At 33.2% G+C, this 19,918-nt stretch overlaps 2 protein-coding genes across 2 annotated transcripts in view; one reads left to right on the forward strand and one right to left on the reverse strand.

The window, feature by feature from the left end:
* LOC134685122 (DNA helicase MCM8-like) overlaps positions 1-1,051 on the forward strand; it is a 56,399-nt gene extending 55,348 nt beyond the window's left edge. The window contains exon 29 of the mRNA XM_063544579.1: positions 111-1,051. Within this exon, the coding sequence (XP_063400649.1) occupies positions 111-224 (114 nt within the window). The 3' untranslated portion in view covers positions 225-1,051. The remainder of the gene's footprint in view (positions 1-110) is intronic.
* A 364-nt stretch (positions 1,052-1,415) lies between these two features.
* Positions 1,416-19,918, reverse strand: part of LOC134684302 (kynurenine--oxoglutarate transaminase 3-like) — a 63,689-nt gene continuing 45,186 nt past the window's right edge. The window contains exons 2-10 of the mRNA XM_063543588.1: positions 10,927-11,076; positions 10,246-10,332; positions 9,526-9,651; positions 8,206-8,326; positions 7,749-7,915; positions 7,073-7,259; positions 5,709-5,788; positions 2,448-2,534; positions 1,416-1,913 (exon numbers count right to left, since the gene is read on the reverse strand). Of these exons, the coding sequence (XP_063399658.1) occupies positions 1,788-1,913; positions 2,448-2,534; positions 5,709-5,788; positions 7,073-7,259; positions 7,749-7,915; positions 8,206-8,326; positions 9,526-9,651; positions 10,246-10,332; positions 10,927-11,076 (1,131 nt within the window). The 3' untranslated portion in view covers positions 1,416-1,787. The remainder of the gene's footprint in view (positions 1,914-2,447; positions 2,535-5,708; positions 5,789-7,072; positions 7,260-7,748; positions 7,916-8,205; positions 8,327-9,525; positions 9,652-10,245; positions 10,333-10,926; positions 11,077-19,918) is intronic.

The raw sequence follows: 19,918 nt of genomic DNA on the forward strand, positions 1-19,918 counted from the left end.
GATCTAAGGTCATTCGGAGGCAAAATTCAGCTAAAAACCAAAAGTGTAAATACGTTTATTGAGATATGGCCCTATATCTCCTGTTATTCATATTCAAGGTTATATTTCAGGATTGTGGAGTACAAGTGCTGGACTTTGAAGGTTTTATTGGTTCTCTAAACAATCAAGGCTTTTTACTGAAGAAAGGACCTAAGGTTTACCAACTCCAGACTTCTGACTTCTGAAACAGAAGAAACATTAGTAGTCCATGATTGTTACAAAGGAAAAAGCAGATTAACCAACTTCAGAAGTCTGACTTTTGAACAAAGAAGCTTTGTTAATGTTCAGGAATTTTTACCACGAAAGGACCAAATATATATCATTTAAAGATATCTTACAAAAGTTTAAAAAAAGGGTATCCCATTAATGACCAATGATTCTTATTCAAGAAAAAAGGGTGTTTCATTAATGACCAATGATTCTTATTCAAGGAAAAAGGGTGTTCCATTAATGACCAATGATTCTTGTCCAAGAAAAAAGGGTGTTCAATTAATGACCAATGATTCTTATCCAAGAAAAGAATGACATTCACTTACAGATGCAACACAAATATTGACCAATGCCAGGTTTAAAAGTCTGTTGACAATAAAAAATCAATTAGAACATCAAATGTTGAATGAAAATGGACCAAACATCAGATATCATTTTTATACAGTAAAATTGTGTTCAGTCGCCCAGTCAAGACCCATCACAAGACATTAAGGCAAAAAATGAACTAGACATGTCATAATTATTACTTATTGGCAGCTTGAATGCTTATCTTTATCCCTGTTATTCTCTGTTAAAAATATTGCTAAATTAAAACAAATACTGTTTGTATTAGAATTCAAATTTTATAGACTAGTCACTACTTCTCAAATATTTGTAAACTAAGATATCCACTCTTCTACCTTATTTCCTGCATAAAAATCCTTACTTCAGATTGATACGATGTTGCCATTTATAATGTTTTTTATTGTTAAACAGTTCATTTATGATTTGCGTACATATTTATTACTTGTTATACTTTTGATTGAATAAACTTGTTAGAATATGTAATGTTTGTTTGTCCTATTTAAATGTGAATATGGCCATAGTTTGTCATACGTCATAAGACATGGATAAAACAAATGCGCAGAAAGGAACAGTAAATAAATAAGTATTTTATGAGTGCTCTTGATGAATATCAGTTTTAATGTAATTTTTTTATCTAAGAAGACCAGATATGGTTATGGAAATCATCAAAACCTTAAAGCGAGCATAAAGGAACAAATAGAAACAAGTTAAAAGAAAACAAACTAAAGTAAATAAATTTTCTTCATTCACTTCTTTATTTCTATTTTCTCTTGTAATATCTATATACATCAATTATATCGTATATATTTATAAAAGCCATATCAACTATTGGTACACATGTAAACAACTTAAAAATAAACATTTGTGACAGTTCAATGATTTATAAAGCACAATAAATACAAAGAGAATATGACAACAGTATTAATTTCCTTGCATGAAATTAGTATTGTTTCAAGTGGGTCCTTTACAACTGTTATATACAAAAGCTACCTCCAACTTTTGATTGCATTAAAACGAAAACAAAAGAAATGCAATCAAACAAAAAAATAATAAATAAAGTATATAAATCTTTACAACATTGTATCTATCTTGGTCTAACCTCTTTTTCAGACACCTTACTCTATGAATAAAATATAAATTGTATATATATATATTCCTTGTAAAACAATAAAACTTTAATATATGCCACTTCATTAAATAGTTCCATTTGGAAGCTTAAGTTTTTCATGTTTCTGGTCATTTGTTTGTTCTGTATTATCTAGTCCTGTAATGTTCCAGTTTTGAAGGATGTCTTTAGCTTTATTTAGCGTTTCATCCGTCTACAATTAGATTTAAAATTTTGGATTATGATTTATCAAGCTTGTGGTAAATAAACTACTGCAACCATCTAGGATATGTTTTTAAAATATATATATATTAGTTAATAAATGTTGAGAAATTTGACAAATCATGTATGTTCATTTGTCCAATTTTAGAAAATCATATGACTTCTTTTCTTGTGTAAAATTATGTCAATATTTGCTTCCTGCCATTGCAGGAGTCATATTACTTTGAGCACGATTATGGTTCTATGGCTCAGGAATCAACCAATCAAAGTCCTGGATTTTGTTTTTTTTTAACACGAATTGTGTACTCCCAGTTCTGAACAAAGTTTTATAACCAAGATTCCAGATGTAAGTTAACCAGAATTTGGGATTAACGAGTCATTAACCTTTTAGATAATATAAAACGAGGAAATAAATATAAATGTAAAAGTTTATCATCACTGGGTAAATTTTAAAAGCAACAAGACAACACATTATATGTTCTTCCCAACAAGAAGTTTTAAAGTGGCATCTTTGGTGTGTTCTTACCTTGACAAAGCAGATCCTCACATACTTTTCTCCTAGATATTTATGTTCTTGGCTGTAACATATGGAGACTGGCATGGCACAGAATTTCTAAAACAACAGTTTATTATTGGAGGTAGTTTGTAATGATATATTTATGTGATACATGTATTATACTAGCATAGATAGACAAACATACTCTAAAATTACATAGGATATGCTGTAACCCGTCTACACATTTCAAAGTTTGGGCTCTAGAGAGTGGAAGTCTTGCCCACCAGTATTTATGACTTATTATAATTTTTGATCTATGGTTAATTGTTTGCTTTTACATACATTGACCTGTTATTCATATTCTGGATAGGAGAAAAAAATAACGATAAAGGTTTTTGACAGAGATAAAGGATTTGAATGCTTCAAGAAAATGAAGTAGTTTAGTACAGAGGTAGATACCTTGTTTTAATATTTTCCATTAAACCTTGAAAATACTGTTATGTTGTAGTATTGGCCCTTCAACCAAGAAAAAAATGTCAAGTTAACTAAATAAACACTACTATGATAATACTGCCCATACCCTTGTTAATACAGCTTTAATTTTGTTTGTTTTGCCCATACACTTTGATCATCTTTGTCTAATTTGAATTGCCTAAACCCTTCTGAAGACAGCTTTACCTTTGTGGTTTGCCCTTACCCTTGTTACACAGCTTTATTACCAATGTTATTTCAACTGATCGGACGGAGCTTACGTTTCAATTTGCATGTGGCCAGTCTATTTTGAAGATGTGTGTGATAAGGATGATTGCCGTTATAATTATTATTGAATTCTAATCACCCATCAGTGTCGCTAAACGCATATACTAAAGAACTGAGTGTATGATTTGGATGAATAACTGGTCTTTAATGAGTGAACTTCTTAAACTCCGCCCAGTCAAGTGAAAAAAATCTAGTAATACCTTTGTGTCTATTGCAAATACACGTGATCATACAGATCTACCTTTTTGTCTATTGCCCCAGCTTACCTTTGATATGAAGGCTTCACAATTGTGTGTATTGCCCTTACCCTTGTTAAGACAGCATTACCTTTGTGTATATTATCCATATGTTTTGTCATACAGATTGACCTTTGAATGTATGGATCATACCCTATTAAGGCAGCTTTATATTTGTGTGTATTGCTGACACTCTTGGTCATACAGCTTTACCTTTCTGTGTATTGCACAAACCCTTGTGAAGACCGCTTAACCTTTGTATGTACTGCCCATAACCTTGTTCATACAACTTTACATGTGTGTTTATCGCCCATACACTTGTTCACACAGCTTATGTGTGTATTGTCCATATCTATGTTAAGACAGCTTTACATGTGTGTGTACTGCCAATAATCTTGTTCATTCAGCTTAACCTTTGTGTGTTCTGCCCTTAACCTTGTTCATACAACTTTACTTATGTGTATTTCCCATACTCTTGTTCATACTGAATTTCTTTTTGTGTGTATTTGCCCATACTCTTGTTCATACTGAATTTCTTTGTGTGTATTTGCCCATTCCTTTGTTCATACAGCTCTACGTTTGCGTGTATTGCCCAAAACCTTGTTCATACAGCTTTTCATTTGTGTGTATTTGCTCATACCCTTATGTATACAGCTTTGCCTTTGTGTATATTTAACCATACAGTTCATATTTAATCAAACTTGTTCCTACAGTTTTACCTATGTGTGTATTGCCCATACCCTTATTCATACAGCTTTATCTTTATAATGTGTATTGCCAATAAACTTGTTCATACATCTTTTTCTTTGTGTGTATTGCCCATACCCTTGTTCGTACAGGTTTATCTTTATAATGTGTATTGCCAATAACCTTGTTCATACAGCTTTACATGTGTGTGTGCTGCCGATAACCTTGTTTATACAGCTTTACCTTTGTGTATACTGCCCATACCATTGTTCACACAGTTTAACCTTTGAGTACATTGCCAATAAACTTGTTCATACAGCTTTATCTTTGTGTGTATTGCCCATACCCTTGTTATACCCCACGCAACGAGTTGCGGAGGGTATAATGTTTTTGACCCGTCAGTCCGTCCGTCAGTCCTGTTTTTTGTCACCGCAACTCCTCTCAAACCACACAACAGAATTTCACGAAACCTCTTCAGATAATGAGGACGTACTATGTAGTTGTGCATATCGACCGGAAATTGCAATTAATTTTTTTTTCTAGGAGTTACGCCCCTTTGAATTTATTTGCTTTAATGAACCACTGCAACAGTTTGTCATCGCAACTCCTCTCAAACCATTCAACAGAATTTCATGAAACCTTTTCAGATAATAAGGACATACTATTTAGTTGTGCATATCGACGGGAAATTGCGATTCAATTTTTTTTTCTAGGAGTTATGCCCCTTTGAACTTATTTGCTTCAATGTACTACTGCAACAGTTTGTCATCGCAACTCCTCTCAAACCACACAACAGAATTTCACGAAACCTTTTCAGATAATGAGGACATACTATGTAGTTGTGCATATCGACGGGAAATTGCGATTCAATTTTTTTCTAGGAGTTACGCCCCTTTGAACTTATTTGCTTCAATGTTCTTCTGCAAGTTTGTCATCTCAACTCCTCTGAAACCACACAACAGAATTTCATGAAATTTTGTAGATAATAAATCATTCTATTTAGATGTGCATATTGGCAGGAAATTAATTTTTCTTATAAATACAATTTTTTTTTCTTACACTTATTTAATTTCTCCAATGACAATGTGGGGACGTGGGGTGGGGTATGTGAGCGTGCTCACTAAGGTTCTTTAATAAATACAGCTCATAACCTTGTTCATACAGCTTTACCTTTGTGTGTATTGCCCATACCCTTGTTAATATAGCTTTTTTTTTGTGTGTATTTGCCCATACCTTTGTTCATACACCCTTGTTCTTAAAGCTTTTTCTTTATGTGTATTTGCCCATACCTTTGTTCATACACTCTTGTTCTTATAGCTTTTTCTTTATGTGTATTTGCCCATACCTTTGTTCATACAGCTCTACATTTGCGTGTTTTGCCCATACCCTTGTTAATACAGCATTAACTTTGTGTGTATTACCTATATCCTTTTACTTACTTACTGTGTATTGTCCATACCATTGTTCGTACAGTTTAACCGTTGAGTGTATTGCCAATGATCTTGTTCATACAGCTTTACCTTTGTGTGTATTGCCCATAACCTGCTTTCATACATTTTTACCTTTGCGTGTGTTTGTATTGCCTATTACCTTTTTTTCATAAAGTTACCTTTTTGTGTATTGCCCATTTGACAAATTTGTAATCGTATGCCTGGCCATCTTCATCTCTTGTCACACAACCATTGGTATCTAAATTAAAAACACAGATTTAATTGAAATATGTACAGAATAGTGTGCCCGATCTAGCATTCCAAGCAAGAAGTCATTCTTTGAATCTGATTAAACCATGCGGTTTGTTATCAGTATGACACTACTCGCACATAGAGCATATCACAACTACGGTAAAGCTTTATGGGACTTTATTCAATGGGTTTTGATGGTTAGCTCCTGGTAGAAGGAACCTGATTGAAATGCAAAGATCAATTTGATTCCACACATTCAGCACTGCTTCTTCTCTTAATGTATGAGAAACAATTAAGAAATTACCACCACAAAGTAACATGATTAGAGCCATGCAAATAGTACATTCATGAATGTTCTCGTATACCATCCCGCATATTAAAATGACATCATGCAGAAATGCAACCAATGTGTAGCTGTTCTTATTTAAAAAAAATGAATTGTTAAGACCAAAACCAAAGTTGTGGAAAATATTTTATCAGAATCATTTGGTAAAAAGTAAAATAAGAAAAATACAGAACTCCGAGGAAAATTCTAAACGGAAGACCCTAAGCAAATGGCAAATGGCAAATGGCAAAATAAAAAGCTCAAAAACATCCAACGAATGAATACCAACTGATATATATCCATGCAATTAGTGTCTTTCAAGCCAGTTTTGAACATTAAAACATAATTTCAAATGTACTACACTAATAACTTTTAGTGTTCCTAAAAGATATCAATCCCGATGATTTTCTTATTAAAAGTAAACCTAAAAGAAAAATCAAACTCAAAACATTTGACAATTTTGCAAGTGGCAATATAGTGACAAATTCAGTGAAGAACAATACGAAGGCACTAGAAACTATTCCTAGCAACATCGATCCATATTAGAACTCTTTCTTTGTCAAGAGCATACTACACTGGAACCAACTGGAAGACCGTATTGTATGCGCAGATACAGTTGAGAGCTTCACGACTGCTCTCCAACACCGCCAATAGGTGTCTTGCTGGCATTGTGAAACAGAGTTGAACATAGAACTGTATGAGAAAAAAACGATAATATCTTGTCAAAAAACACTGTCAAACATTCGAACAAAATATCCATACTGATCTGTGTTTATACTTGTGTAGTCGAAACAAAAATATAATATGTGAAAAATGTAAACAATATCTAAATTTAAAAAAAAAAAAATCAAAAATGGTGAAGATTTAAAAGGTATGATATTTTGAACTAAAAGATACTTAGAGAAATATAGTATCTATATTTATAGAAATACACTGTCAAATAATTATAATGTATTGTGTCCCTACCGAGCTTTGATATATCTGCTACAATAAAATAGCCACCTTCAGGCACTACTACAGTAATTCCTGCCTCACTGAGGTATTCACACAGGAGATCACGCTTTATTTCCATATCCCGTGGGAGGGAGCTAAAATAACATTCTGACGAACCAATGCGGGATAATTCTGTTTCTAAGGATACAGCAATAGCTTCCTGTACAATGAAGAATTCAAAATTGGTGAATTATCAACGATTTTTATGTCCCATGGCATTTATGGGCATTATTTTTTCTGGTTTGAGCATACATTCGTTCGCCTGTCCGTCCGTCTATACTGTTTCATTTTAAAGATTTTGCTCAAGGAAGTTTTTAATGAAGTAAAAGTCCTTTCAATTTGAAATTTAGTACACATGTTACTTTCTAAATTTGATGCCAAGTTAGAGTTTTGACCCCAATTTCACGGTCCATTGAACATACAAAATAATAGTGCGATTGGGGCATCCGTGAACTATGGACACATTCTTATTTTCAATTTATGCAACGTTATATAAAGGTTTAAAGGTAAAAAAAAAATCAGAAATAAGTGCCAATGTCATGTAAGCTGTCATTCTGGTAAATTTGGTCTAGCTAGGTATTACCCATGCAATAAATTTCTTCGTTAAAAGGGGATATAATATATTCCTTAAAAGAATTTTTGTACATACCTGAGTTGGAGTAGGATTAGTTCTTAGAACTGAATCATGGATAGTCTTAATACCCTGGATAAGGTTTACAGGACCTACAGCCCAACCAACTTTCCAACCAGTGACACTAAACGTCTTCCCAGCACTGCCTATTGTAACTGTTCTATCCCACATACCAGGTAAGGTCGCTAAGAACATATTAGTTAGTCGGATGTTTACAAGCAGCATGATCTATATAGATTTTAGTAAATAAACTGCACATTCGAGACACAATTTAAATAATATTTGTACTTGTAACAATATTAGTCAAGATAGATCTGATGTATAAGAACATTTTACAAAAGAATTGAGCAGTAGCTTTAGCATTACTATCAAAAACGACACACAAAAGATGATCCAAGTAACATATACTATACAAAACTCCAAATTCATTCCGCGTAAAAATAACAAAATTAAAATGTACGAAAGAGAAACTTACCAATTCTGATATGCTTTTTCCCATCATATATTAACCATTCATAGACTTCATCAGCAATACACATAACATCATATTCATTACACAACTCAGATATCAGGTTCAGCTCATCAAATGTAAACACCTGTAATAAGTTTAAGATTGTTGGTTGCTTCACGTCCAGTGGCAACTATTTAATACGTGTTTAGGACGAGAACAACATATCAAAATATACAATAGGTAGGTGTTGTAATAAGTTATTAACGGTATTCCTGGGTCTGGGAAATTTCGACTGCCAATGAGGATATATTGGATAGGAACACTAATTTGACCTTGGAACAGGTCATCTACAGACCCCTCAAAGAGTTGTTGCTAGGATTCTTGAGGTTTCGGATTTAACCTACCCAATCTGATCGAACGTTACTGCGCATTTGCTACATCCCGCACAGCAATACAGACACCAAACTGTGGCAAAGTTTTTACAGTCGGTCGGAGAATGAACAATGATGACAATAGTTCTATTCCCAAGTCATCATTTGGGGAGGGGGAGGTACGTTGCAAAGTATTCAAACCTGAAAATCGAAATGTTCTATGAAATTTATATGCAGCAACTGTTTATTTGTGGATTTGTTTCTGTCCGTTCCTAATATTTCAAATCGTGTCCAGTTCACTGCTTTGTACCAGTATTTGCTTGGACCCTATTTATACTTCACACCATTGTTAGGATAATGCAACAGTGATGTTGAAGTTAAATGCCACAGCTGATACATTGCCACAGCTGATACATTGCCAAAGCTGATACATTGTCACAGATTTTTTGACATATCTTCGTTCGACCTGAATTATAATCTGGACTGGTAGCTTTATCTAGCAAACCACTAATGGGATCACAGTAAATGAATTATATTGAAATTGCTGTAAAAAAAAGAAATTGCTCAGAAGCTCGTCTTTGTATTTCTCGCTTCTGTCACATTCAATGATGTTTAGTTATTTCAAATATGCAGTAACTGTGACAGGTTTGTAGATGTCCACAAAGGGGTACAGATGCCTCCACACCCGAAATTGTGTACCACCTTGGGGATACCAATTCCTCAGATCCGTCATGACCTATACAGTTAGACATAAATATAAAAAAGAGGGAGTATGATTGACATCTTTCCTTCAGAGACCAAATGATAAAAGTCAGCGTACGGCCTTTAACAATGAGCAAAATCCATATCACATAGTAAACTATAAAAGACCCAAAAATGTCAAATGTAGAACAATTCAAACGAGAATAAAAACTGGCTGAATAAAAGTTAAACCTTGTAAATCAATTTATGGAATTACAAAATGTATACTGACCTTCCCAAGTGGATTCGATGGGTTGTTTACCACTATAGCCTTTGTCTTACTATTGAAGGCTTCTCTCATTTGACTGGGGTCAAATGTCCAGTCTTCGCTGCTCGTCACACTTTTGCATGTATTTGTCTATAATAAATAGAATGTTAACACATTTGGTTATGAAACAATTTATTGCGTTTCCTGATGTTTCACACTTTTTAACTAAATTGCGAAGTGGTACATTTAAACTGAACATTGAAACAGGAAGATATACTGGCATGGCTAGATAATTACGTTTATGTAAATGTTGTAATATGCAGTGTGTTGAAAACGAATACCACTTTTTACTAGTATGCCCTGCCTATAGATCAATTAGGCTTATATATTTGCCAAAATGCTATTGTTTTTGGCCAAACCTTACTAAATTACAGTATCTATTTAAATCAAAGTCTGTTTTACATATTAAAAAATTGTGTAACTACATAAAATCTGCGTGGTCAATCAGATCACATATTGTTACTTAATGTTATTTGCTTTCTTGTAATGATTTATATGTATTGTTCTCTGTTGTTTATCATTTGTCATGTTGTAAATATGTTTTTCGTTGCTATAGCATATATATGTTTTTTGCAATAAAGTATTCAGTATTCAGTGATTCATTTGGTTTTGTTTTGCGATTCATTTTGTCTGATGTTTTTTTTTCTTCAAATAATACAAAATATATAAAGTTGACATACTTACCATTCTCAGTGGTATATAGACAGGCACTACACCTGCTAATCGTAGCATTTCTTTATAGGGTTCATAAAATGGTTCAATCAGTATAACCTAAAATGATTCAGAAAACCATAGCATAGTGGGAATTATAAATAATGCAAACTGATTTAAATGTAATTCGCTTATTCATTTAATTAAATTTTGTTCGTGTACTGATTTTTATTGTTCGTTCTTTTTTGTACATTTTCTTAGTTTAGTTTAGTTTAAACATGTTTATTTATAGTGGATTTGAAAACAAGTTATTGCAACTTTTATTAATCCCTTTCCACTTTGCGGGTGCGAGTGCTGTCTTGTAGCGGCATAACCTAATCTTTTCCGAAGTCTACAAGGGCGCCATGTACGTACAAGTGATGTCTCTCTTTTAACACGGACCAGCCATTTAGTTTCCCCTTCCGACTGACTATCATCGTTTCCTCAAGACCATACTCGCAAATGGTGTCAAGGGAGAGCCGAAAATTCAGTCCCTGAAATTTTCTCACATTTTCTTATTCGACTGATAAAGATTAAAAGAGAAAAGTTGAGATCTATACAAAAACTTGTTTAATGCCTACATATGATGCTCCGTGTGTCTGTCCTTAGTCAGGACCATCTTCAGTGGTTGTTTTTAACCGAAGAGTAAAAAAAATACAATTTGGAATTACTAACCTCGTCTCCGGGATTAATTAGTCCCATGAAGGTACAGTATAATGCTTCAAATGCTCCAACGGTGACGTTTATGTTGGTCATGGCGTTTATTTCTCTTCCCATGGTTATACTGTAGAGTTTAGCAAGAGCGTCGACAAGGCGCGGATGCCCCTGAAATGTATATTTAATTTTCAACAAACTTTAAATCATCCAGTGCTCATCATTTCTCTGGTCAGTGATTCGTGCGTTCTGTTTTACTTTTTACGATTGTCCCAATTGTACAAATCCGATTTCAAATGTAACAAAACGGTAATATTATCTTGTAAGTTACAGTTGCGGTTTCAAATGTAACAAAACGGTAATGTTATCTTGTAAGTTACAGTTGCGGTTTCAAATGTTACAGGTTATTTTATCCGGTTTCAAATATCTAACGTAAATGTTATCTTTTAAAAATCCGATTTTGAATGCCATAAAAAGGATAGTGTTAGCTTGTACAAAAACGGGACCGGGCTGAAGTACGTCCATTATTCATAGTTCATTATTCATTATTCAATAATGAATAATGAAATAGTTCATTATTCACTATTCAATATTGAAAAATGAATAATGAATAATGAAATGGTTTATGTTTCATTATTCAAATTGAAGCGGTGAATAGTGAAAAAAATATAAAAAAATTTGACCGTGACACTATAGCTATATTTTGATTCGCAATGACCATAAGAGGGTTTACGGACGACCTAAATGCCACAATATGCATAAAAATGAGGAAATATAAAAAAGAAGATGTGGTATTATTGTCAATGAGACAAACATCCACAAAAGATCAAAATGACACAGACATCAACAACTATAGCTCACCGTACAGCCTACAACAATGAGCCAAGCCCATACCGCATAGTCAGCTATAAAAGACCCCAATAAGACAATGTAAAACAAGACAACTAACGGCCTTATTTATTTTAAAAAACGAACGAAAAACAAATATGTAACACATAGACAAACGACATCCGCTAAATTACAGACTCCTGACTCGGGACAGACATATACATAAATAATTCGATGGGGTTAAAAATGTAAGCCAATTTTGAATAATGAAATGGATATTTTGAATAATAAAATGGACTGCTGCGACCCTTTAGCCCCTGATTATAGATAAACTTTATACCTAATTCGAAAGCTTATAACGAGAGGAACAAAATGTATATAGTCAACATGCTCAGCAACGCATATTAGAGGACTTAAATGTCGAAATACGCATGAAAATTAAGAAATAGCCAATTTTGAATAATGAAATTTAATGGATATTTTGAATAATGGAATGGACTGCCGCGACCCTTAATCCCCTCATTATAGATTAACTTTGTACCTCATTCGAAAGCTTATAACAAGAGGAACAAAATGTATATAGTCAACATGTTCCGCAACGCATATTACAGGACTTAAATTTTGAAATACGCGTTAAAATTTAGAAATAGCTAATTTTGAATAATGAAATGGATATTTTGAATAATGGAATGGACTGCCGTAACCTTTTAGCCCCTCATTATAGATACACTTTATACCTCATTCGAAAGCTTATAACAAGAGGAACAAAATGTATATAGTCAACATGTTCCGCAACGCATATTACAGAACTTAAATGTCGAAATACGCGTGACAATTAAGAAATAGCCAATTTTGAATAATGAAATGGATATTTTGAATAATGGAATGGACTGCCGCGACCTTTTAGCCCCTAATTATAGATAAACTTTATACCTCATTCGAAAGCTTATAACAAGAGGGAAAAAATGTATATAGTCAACATGTTCTGCAACGCATATTACAGGACTTAAATGTCGAAATACGCGTGAAAGTTAAGAAATAGCCAATTTTGAATAATGAAATGGATATTTTGAATAATGGAATGGACTGCTGCGACCCTTTAGCCCCTAATTATAGATAAACCTTATACCTCATTTGAAAGCTTATAACAAGTAGAACAAAATGTATATAGTCAACATGTTCTGCAACGCATATTACAGGACTTAAATGTCGAAATACGCGTTAAAATTACGAAATAGCCAATTTTGAATAATGGAATGGATATTTTGAATAATGGAATGGACTGCTGCGACCCTTTAGCCTCTGATTATAGATAAACTTTATACCTCATTCGAAAGCTTATAACAAGAGGAACAAAACGTCTATAGTCAACATGTTCTGCAACGCATATTACAGGACTCAAATGTCGAAATACGCGTGAAAATTAAGAAATAGCCATTTTTGAGTAATGAAATGGATGTTTTGAATAATGGAATGGACTGCCGCGACCTTTTAGCCCCTAATTATAGATAAACTTTATACCTCATTCGAAAGCTTATAACAAGAGTGAAAAAATGTATATAGTCAACATGTTCTACAACGCATATTACAGGACTTAAATGTCGAAGTACGCGTGAAAGTTAAGAAATAGCCAATTTTGAATAATGAAATGGATATTTTGAATAATGGAATGGACTGCTGCGACCCTTTAGCCCCTAATTATAGATAAACCTTATACCTCATTTGAAAGCTTATAACAAGAGGAACAAAATGTATATAGTCAACATGTTCTACAACGCATATCACAGGACTTTAATGTCGAAATACGCGTTAAAATTACGAAATAGGCAATTTTGAATAATGAAATGGATATTTTGAATAATGGAATGGACTGCCACGACCCTTTCACCCCAAATTATAGAAAAAACCTTATACCTCATTCGAAAGCTTATTACGAGAGGAACAAAATGTATATAGTCAACATGTTCCGCAACGCATATTAGAGGACTTAAATGTCGAAATACGCGTGAAAATTACGAAATAGCCAATTTTGAATAATGAAATGGGTATTTTGAATAATGGAATGGACTGCTGCGACCCTTAAGCCTCTGATTATAGATAAACTTTGTACCTCATTCGAAAGCTTATAACAAGAGGAACAAAATATATATAGTCAACATGTTCCGCAACGCATATTACAGGACTTAAATTTTGAAATACGCGTTAAAATTTAGAAATAGCTAATTTTGAATAATGAAATGGATATTTTGAATAATGGAATGGACTGCCGTAACCTTTTAGCCCCTCATTATAGATACACTTTATACCTCATTCGAACGCTTATAACAAGAGGAACAAAATGTATATAGTCAACATGTTCCGCAACGCATATTACAGAACTTAAATGTCGAAATACGCGTGAAAATTAAGAAATAGCCAATTTTGAATAATGAAATGGATATTTTGAATAATGGAATGGACTGCCGCGACCTTTTAGCCCCTAATTATAGATAAACTTTATACCTCATTCGAAAGCTTATAACAAGAGGGAAAAAATGTATATAGTCAACATGTTCTGCAACGCATATTACAGGACTTAAATGTCGAAATACGCGTGAAAGTTAAGAAATAGCCAATTTTGAATAATGAAATGGATATTTTGAATAATGGAATGGACTGCTGCGACCCTTTAGCCCCTAAATATAGATAAACCTTATACCTCATTTGAAAGCTTATAACAAGTAGAACAAAATGTATATAGTCAACATGTTCTGCAACGCATATTACAGGACTTAAATGTCGAAATACGCATGAAAATTAAGAAATAGCCAATTTTGAATAATGAAATTTAATGGATATTTTGAATAATGGAATGGACTGCCGCGACCCTTAATCCCCTCATTATAGATTAACTTTGTACCTCATTCGAAAGCTTATAACAAGAGGAACAAAATGTATATAGTCAACATGTTCCGCAACGCATATTACAGGACTTAAATTTTGAAATACGCGTTAAAATTTAGAAATAGCTAATTTTGAATAATGAAATGGATATTTTGAATAATGGAATGGACTGCCGTAACCTTTTAGCCCCTCATTATAGATACACTTTATACCTCATTCGAAAGCTTATAACAAGAGGAACAAAATGTATATAGTCAACATGTTCCGCAACGCATATTACAGAACTTAAATGTCGAAATACGCGTGACAATTAAGAAATAGCCAATTTTGAATAATGAAATGGATATTTTGAATAATGGAATGGACTGCCGCGACCTTTTAGCCCCTAATTATAGATAAACTTTATACCTCATTCGAAAGCTTATAACAAGAGGGAAAAAATGTATATAGTCAACATGTTCTGCAACGCATATTACAGGACTTAAATGTCGAAATACGCGTGAAAGTTAAGAAATAGCCAATTTTGAATAATGAAATGGATATTTTGAATAATGGAATGGACTGCTGCGACCCTTTAGCCCCTAATTATAGATAAACCTTATACCTCATTTGAAAGCTTATAACAAGTAGAACAAAATGTATATAGTCAACATGTTCTGCAACGCATATTACAGGACTTAAATGTCGAAATACGCGTTAAAATTACGAAATAGCCAATTTTGAATAATGGAATGGATATTTTGAATAATGGAATGGACTGCTGCGACCCTTTAGCCTCTGATTATAGATAAACTTTATACCTCATTCGAAAGCTTATAACAAGAGGAACAAAACGTCTATAGTCAAAATGTTCTGCAACGCATATTACAGGACTCAAATGTCGAAATACGCGTGAAAATTAAGAAATAGCCATTTTTGAGTAATGAAATGGATGTTTTGAATAATGGAATGGACTGCCGCGACCTTTTAGCCCCTAATTATAGATAAACTTTATACCTCATTCGAAAGCTTATAACAAGAGTGAAAAAATGTATATAGTCAACATGTTCTACAACGCATATTACAGGACTTAAATGTCGAAGTACGCGTGAAAGTTAAGAAATAGCCAATTTTGAATAATGAAATGGATATTTTGAATAATGGAATGGACTGCTGCGACCCTTTAGCCCCTAATTATAGATAAACCTTATACCTCATTTGAAAGCTTATAACAAGAGGAACAAAATGTATATAGTCAACATGTTCTACAACGCATATCACAGGACTTTAATGTCGAAATACGCGTTAAAATTACGAAATAGTCAATTTTGAATAATGAAATGGATATTTTGAATAATGGAATGGACTGCCACGACCCTTTCACCCCAAATTATAGAAAAAACCTTATACCTCATTCGAAAGCTTATTACGAGAGGAACAAAATGTATATAGTCAACATGTTCCGCAACGCATATTAGAGGACTTAAATGTCGAAATACGCGTGAAAATTACGAAATAGCCAATTTTGAATAATGAAATGGGTATTTTGAATAATGGAATGGACTGCTGCGACCCTTAAGCCTCTGATTATAGATAAACTTTGTACCTCATTCGAAAGCTTATAACAAGAGGAACAAAATATATATAGTCAACATGTTCCGCAACGCATATTACAGGACTTAAATTTTGAAATACGCGTTAAAATTTAGAAATAGCTAATTTTGAATAATGAAATGGATATTTTGAATAATGGAATGGACTGCCGTAACCTTTTAGCCCCTCATTATAGATACACTTTATACCTCATTCGAACGCTTATAACAAGAGGAACAAAATGTATATAGTCAACATGTTCCGCAACGCATATTACAGAACTTAAATGTCGAAATACGCGTGAAAATTAAGAAATAGCCAATTTTGAATAATGAAATGGATATTTTGAATAATGGAATGGACTGCCGCGACCTTTTAGCCCCTAATTATAGATAAACTTTATACCTCATTCGAAAGCTTATAACAAGAGGGAAAAAATGTATATAGTCAACATGTTCTGCAACGCATATTACAGGACTTAAATGTCGAAATACGCGTGAAAGTTAAGAAATAGCCAATTTTGAATAATGAAATGGATATTTTGAATAATGGAATGGACTGCTGCGACCCTTTAGCCCCTAATTATAGATAAACCTTATACCTCATTTGAAAGCTTATAACAAGTAGAACAAAATGTATATAGTCAACATGTTCTGCAACGCATATTACAGGACTTAAATGTCGAAATACGCGTTAAAATTACGAAATAGCCAATTTTGAATAATGGAATGGATATTTTGAATAATGGAATGGACTGCTGCGACCCTTTAGCCTCTGATTATAGATAAACTTTATACCTCATTCGAAAGCTTATAACAAGAGGAACAAAACGTCTATAGTCAAAATGTTCTGCAACGCATATTACAGGACTTAAATGTCGAAATACGCGTGAAAATTAAGAAATAGCCATTTTTGAGTAATGAAATGGATGTTTTGAATAATGGAATGGACTGCCGCGACCTTTTAGCCCCTAATTATAGATAAACTTTATACCTCATTCGAAAGCTTATAACAAGAGTGAAAAAATGTATATAGTCAACATGTTCTACAACGCATATTACAGGACTTAAATGTCGAAGTACGCGTGAAAGTTAAGAAATAGCCAATTTTGAATAATGAAATGGATATTTTGAATAATGGAATGGACTGCTGCGACCCTTTAGCCCCTAATTATAGATAAACCTTATACCTCATTTGAAAGCTTATAACAAGAGGAACAAAATGTATATAGTCAACATGTTCTACAACGCATATCACAGGACTTTAATGTCGAAATACGCGTTAAAATTACGAAATAGGCAATTTTGAATAATGAAATGGATATTTTGAATAATGGAATGGACTGCCACGACCCTTTCACCCCAAATTATAGAAAAAACCTTATACCTCATTCGAAAGCTTATTACGAGAGGAACAAAATGTATATAGTCAACATGTTCCGCAACGCATATTAGAGGACTTAAATGTCGAAATACGCGTGAAAATTACGAAATAGCCAATTTTGAATAATGAAATGGGTATTTTGAATAATGGAATGGACTGCTGCGACCCTTAAGCCTCTGATTATAGATAAACTTTGTACCTCATTCGAAAGCTTATAACAAGAGGAACAAAATATATATAGTCAACATGTTCCGCAACGCATATTACAGGACTTAAATTTTGAAATACGCGTTAAAATTTAGAAATAGCTAATTTTGAATAATGAAATGGATATTTTGAATAATGGAATGGACTGCCGTAACCTTTTAGCCCCTCATTATAGATACACTTTATACCTCATTCGAACGCTTATAACAAGAGGAACAAAATGTATATAGTCAACATGTTCCGCAACGCATATTACAGAACTTAAATGTCGAAATACGCGTGAAAATTAAGAAATAGCCAATTTTGAATAATGAAATGGATATTTTGAATAATGGAATGGACTGCCGCGACCTTTTAGCCCCTAATTATAGATAAACTTTATACCTCATTCGAAAGCTTATAACAAGAGGGAAAAAATGTATATAGTCAACATGTTCTGCAACGCATATTACAGGACTTAAATGTCGAAATACGCGTGAAAGTTAAGAAATAGCCAATTTTGAATAATGAAATGGATATTTTGAATAATGGAATGGACTGCTGCGACCCTTTAGCCCCTAATTATAGATAAACCTTATACCTCATTTGAAAGCTTATAACAAGTAGAACAAAATGTATATAGTCAACATGTTCTGCAACGCATATTACAGGACTTAAATGTCGAAATACGCGTTAAAATTACGAAATAGCCAATTTTGAATAATGGAATGGATATTTTGAATAATGGAATGGACTGCTGCGACCCTTTAGCCTCTGATTATAGATAAACTTTATACCTCATTCGAAAGCTTATAACAAGAGGAACAAAACGTCTATAGTCAAAATGTTCTGCAACGCATATTACAGGACTTAAATGTCGAAATACGCGTGAAAATTAAGAAATAGCCATTTTTGAGTAATGAAATGGATGTTTTGAATAATGGAATGGACTGCCGCGACCTTTTAGCCCCTAATTATAGATAAACTTTATACCTCATTCGAAAGCTTATAACAAGAGTGAAAAAATGTATATAGTCAACATGTTCTACAACGCATATTACAGGACTTAAATGTCGAAGTACGCGTGAAAGTTAAGAAATAGCCAATTTTGAATAATGAAATGGATATTTTGAATAATGGAATGGACTGCTGCGACCCTTTAGCCCCTAATTATAGATAAACCTTATACCTCATTTGAAAGCTTATAACAAGAGGAACAAAATGTATATAGTCAACATGTTCTACAACGCATATCACAGGACTTTAATGTCGAAATACGCGTTAAAATTACGAAATAGGCAATTTTGAATAATGAAATGGATATTTTGAATAATGGAATGGACTGCCACGACCCTTTCACCCCAAATTATAGAAAAAACCTTATACCTCATTCGAAAGCTTATTACGAGAGGAACAAAATGTATATAGTCAACATGTTCCGCAACGCATATTAGAGGACTTAAATGTCGAAATACGCGTGAAAATTACGAAATAGCCAATTTTGAATAATGAAATGGGTATTTTGAATAATGGAATGGACTGCTGCGACCCTTAAGCCTCTGATTATAGATAAACTTTGTACCTCATTCGAAAGCTTATAACAAGAGGAACAAAATATATATAGTCAACATGTTCCGCAACGCATATTACAGGACTTAAATTTTGAAATACGCGTTAAAATTTAGAAATAGCTAATTTTGAATAATGAAATGGATATTTTGAATAATGGAATGGACTGCCGTAACCTTTTAGCCCCTCATTATAGATACACTTTATACCTCATTCGAACGCTTATAACAAGAGGAACAAAATGTATATAGTCAACATGTTCCGCAACGCATATTACAGAACTTAAATGTCGAAATACGCGTGAAAATTAAGAAATAGCCAATTTTGAATAATGAAATGGATATTTTGAATAATGGAATGGACTGCCGCGACCTTTTAGCCCCTAATTATAGATAAACTTTATACCTCATTCGAAAGCTTATAACAAGAGGGAAAAAATGTATATAGTCAACATGTTCTGCAACGCATATTACAGGACTTAAATGTCGAAATACGCGTGAAAGTTAAGAAATAGCCAATTTTGAATAATGAAATGGATATTTTGAATAATGGAATGGACTGCTGCGACCCTTTAGCCTCTGATTATAGATAA

This window comes from Mytilus trossulus, chromosome 9 (genome assembly GCF_036588685.1).
Source record: "Mytilus trossulus isolate FHL-02 chromosome 9, PNRI_Mtr1.1.1.hap1, whole genome shotgun sequence".
Lineage (NCBI taxonomy): Eukaryota > Metazoa > Mollusca > Bivalvia > Mytilida > Mytilidae > Mytilus > Mytilus trossulus.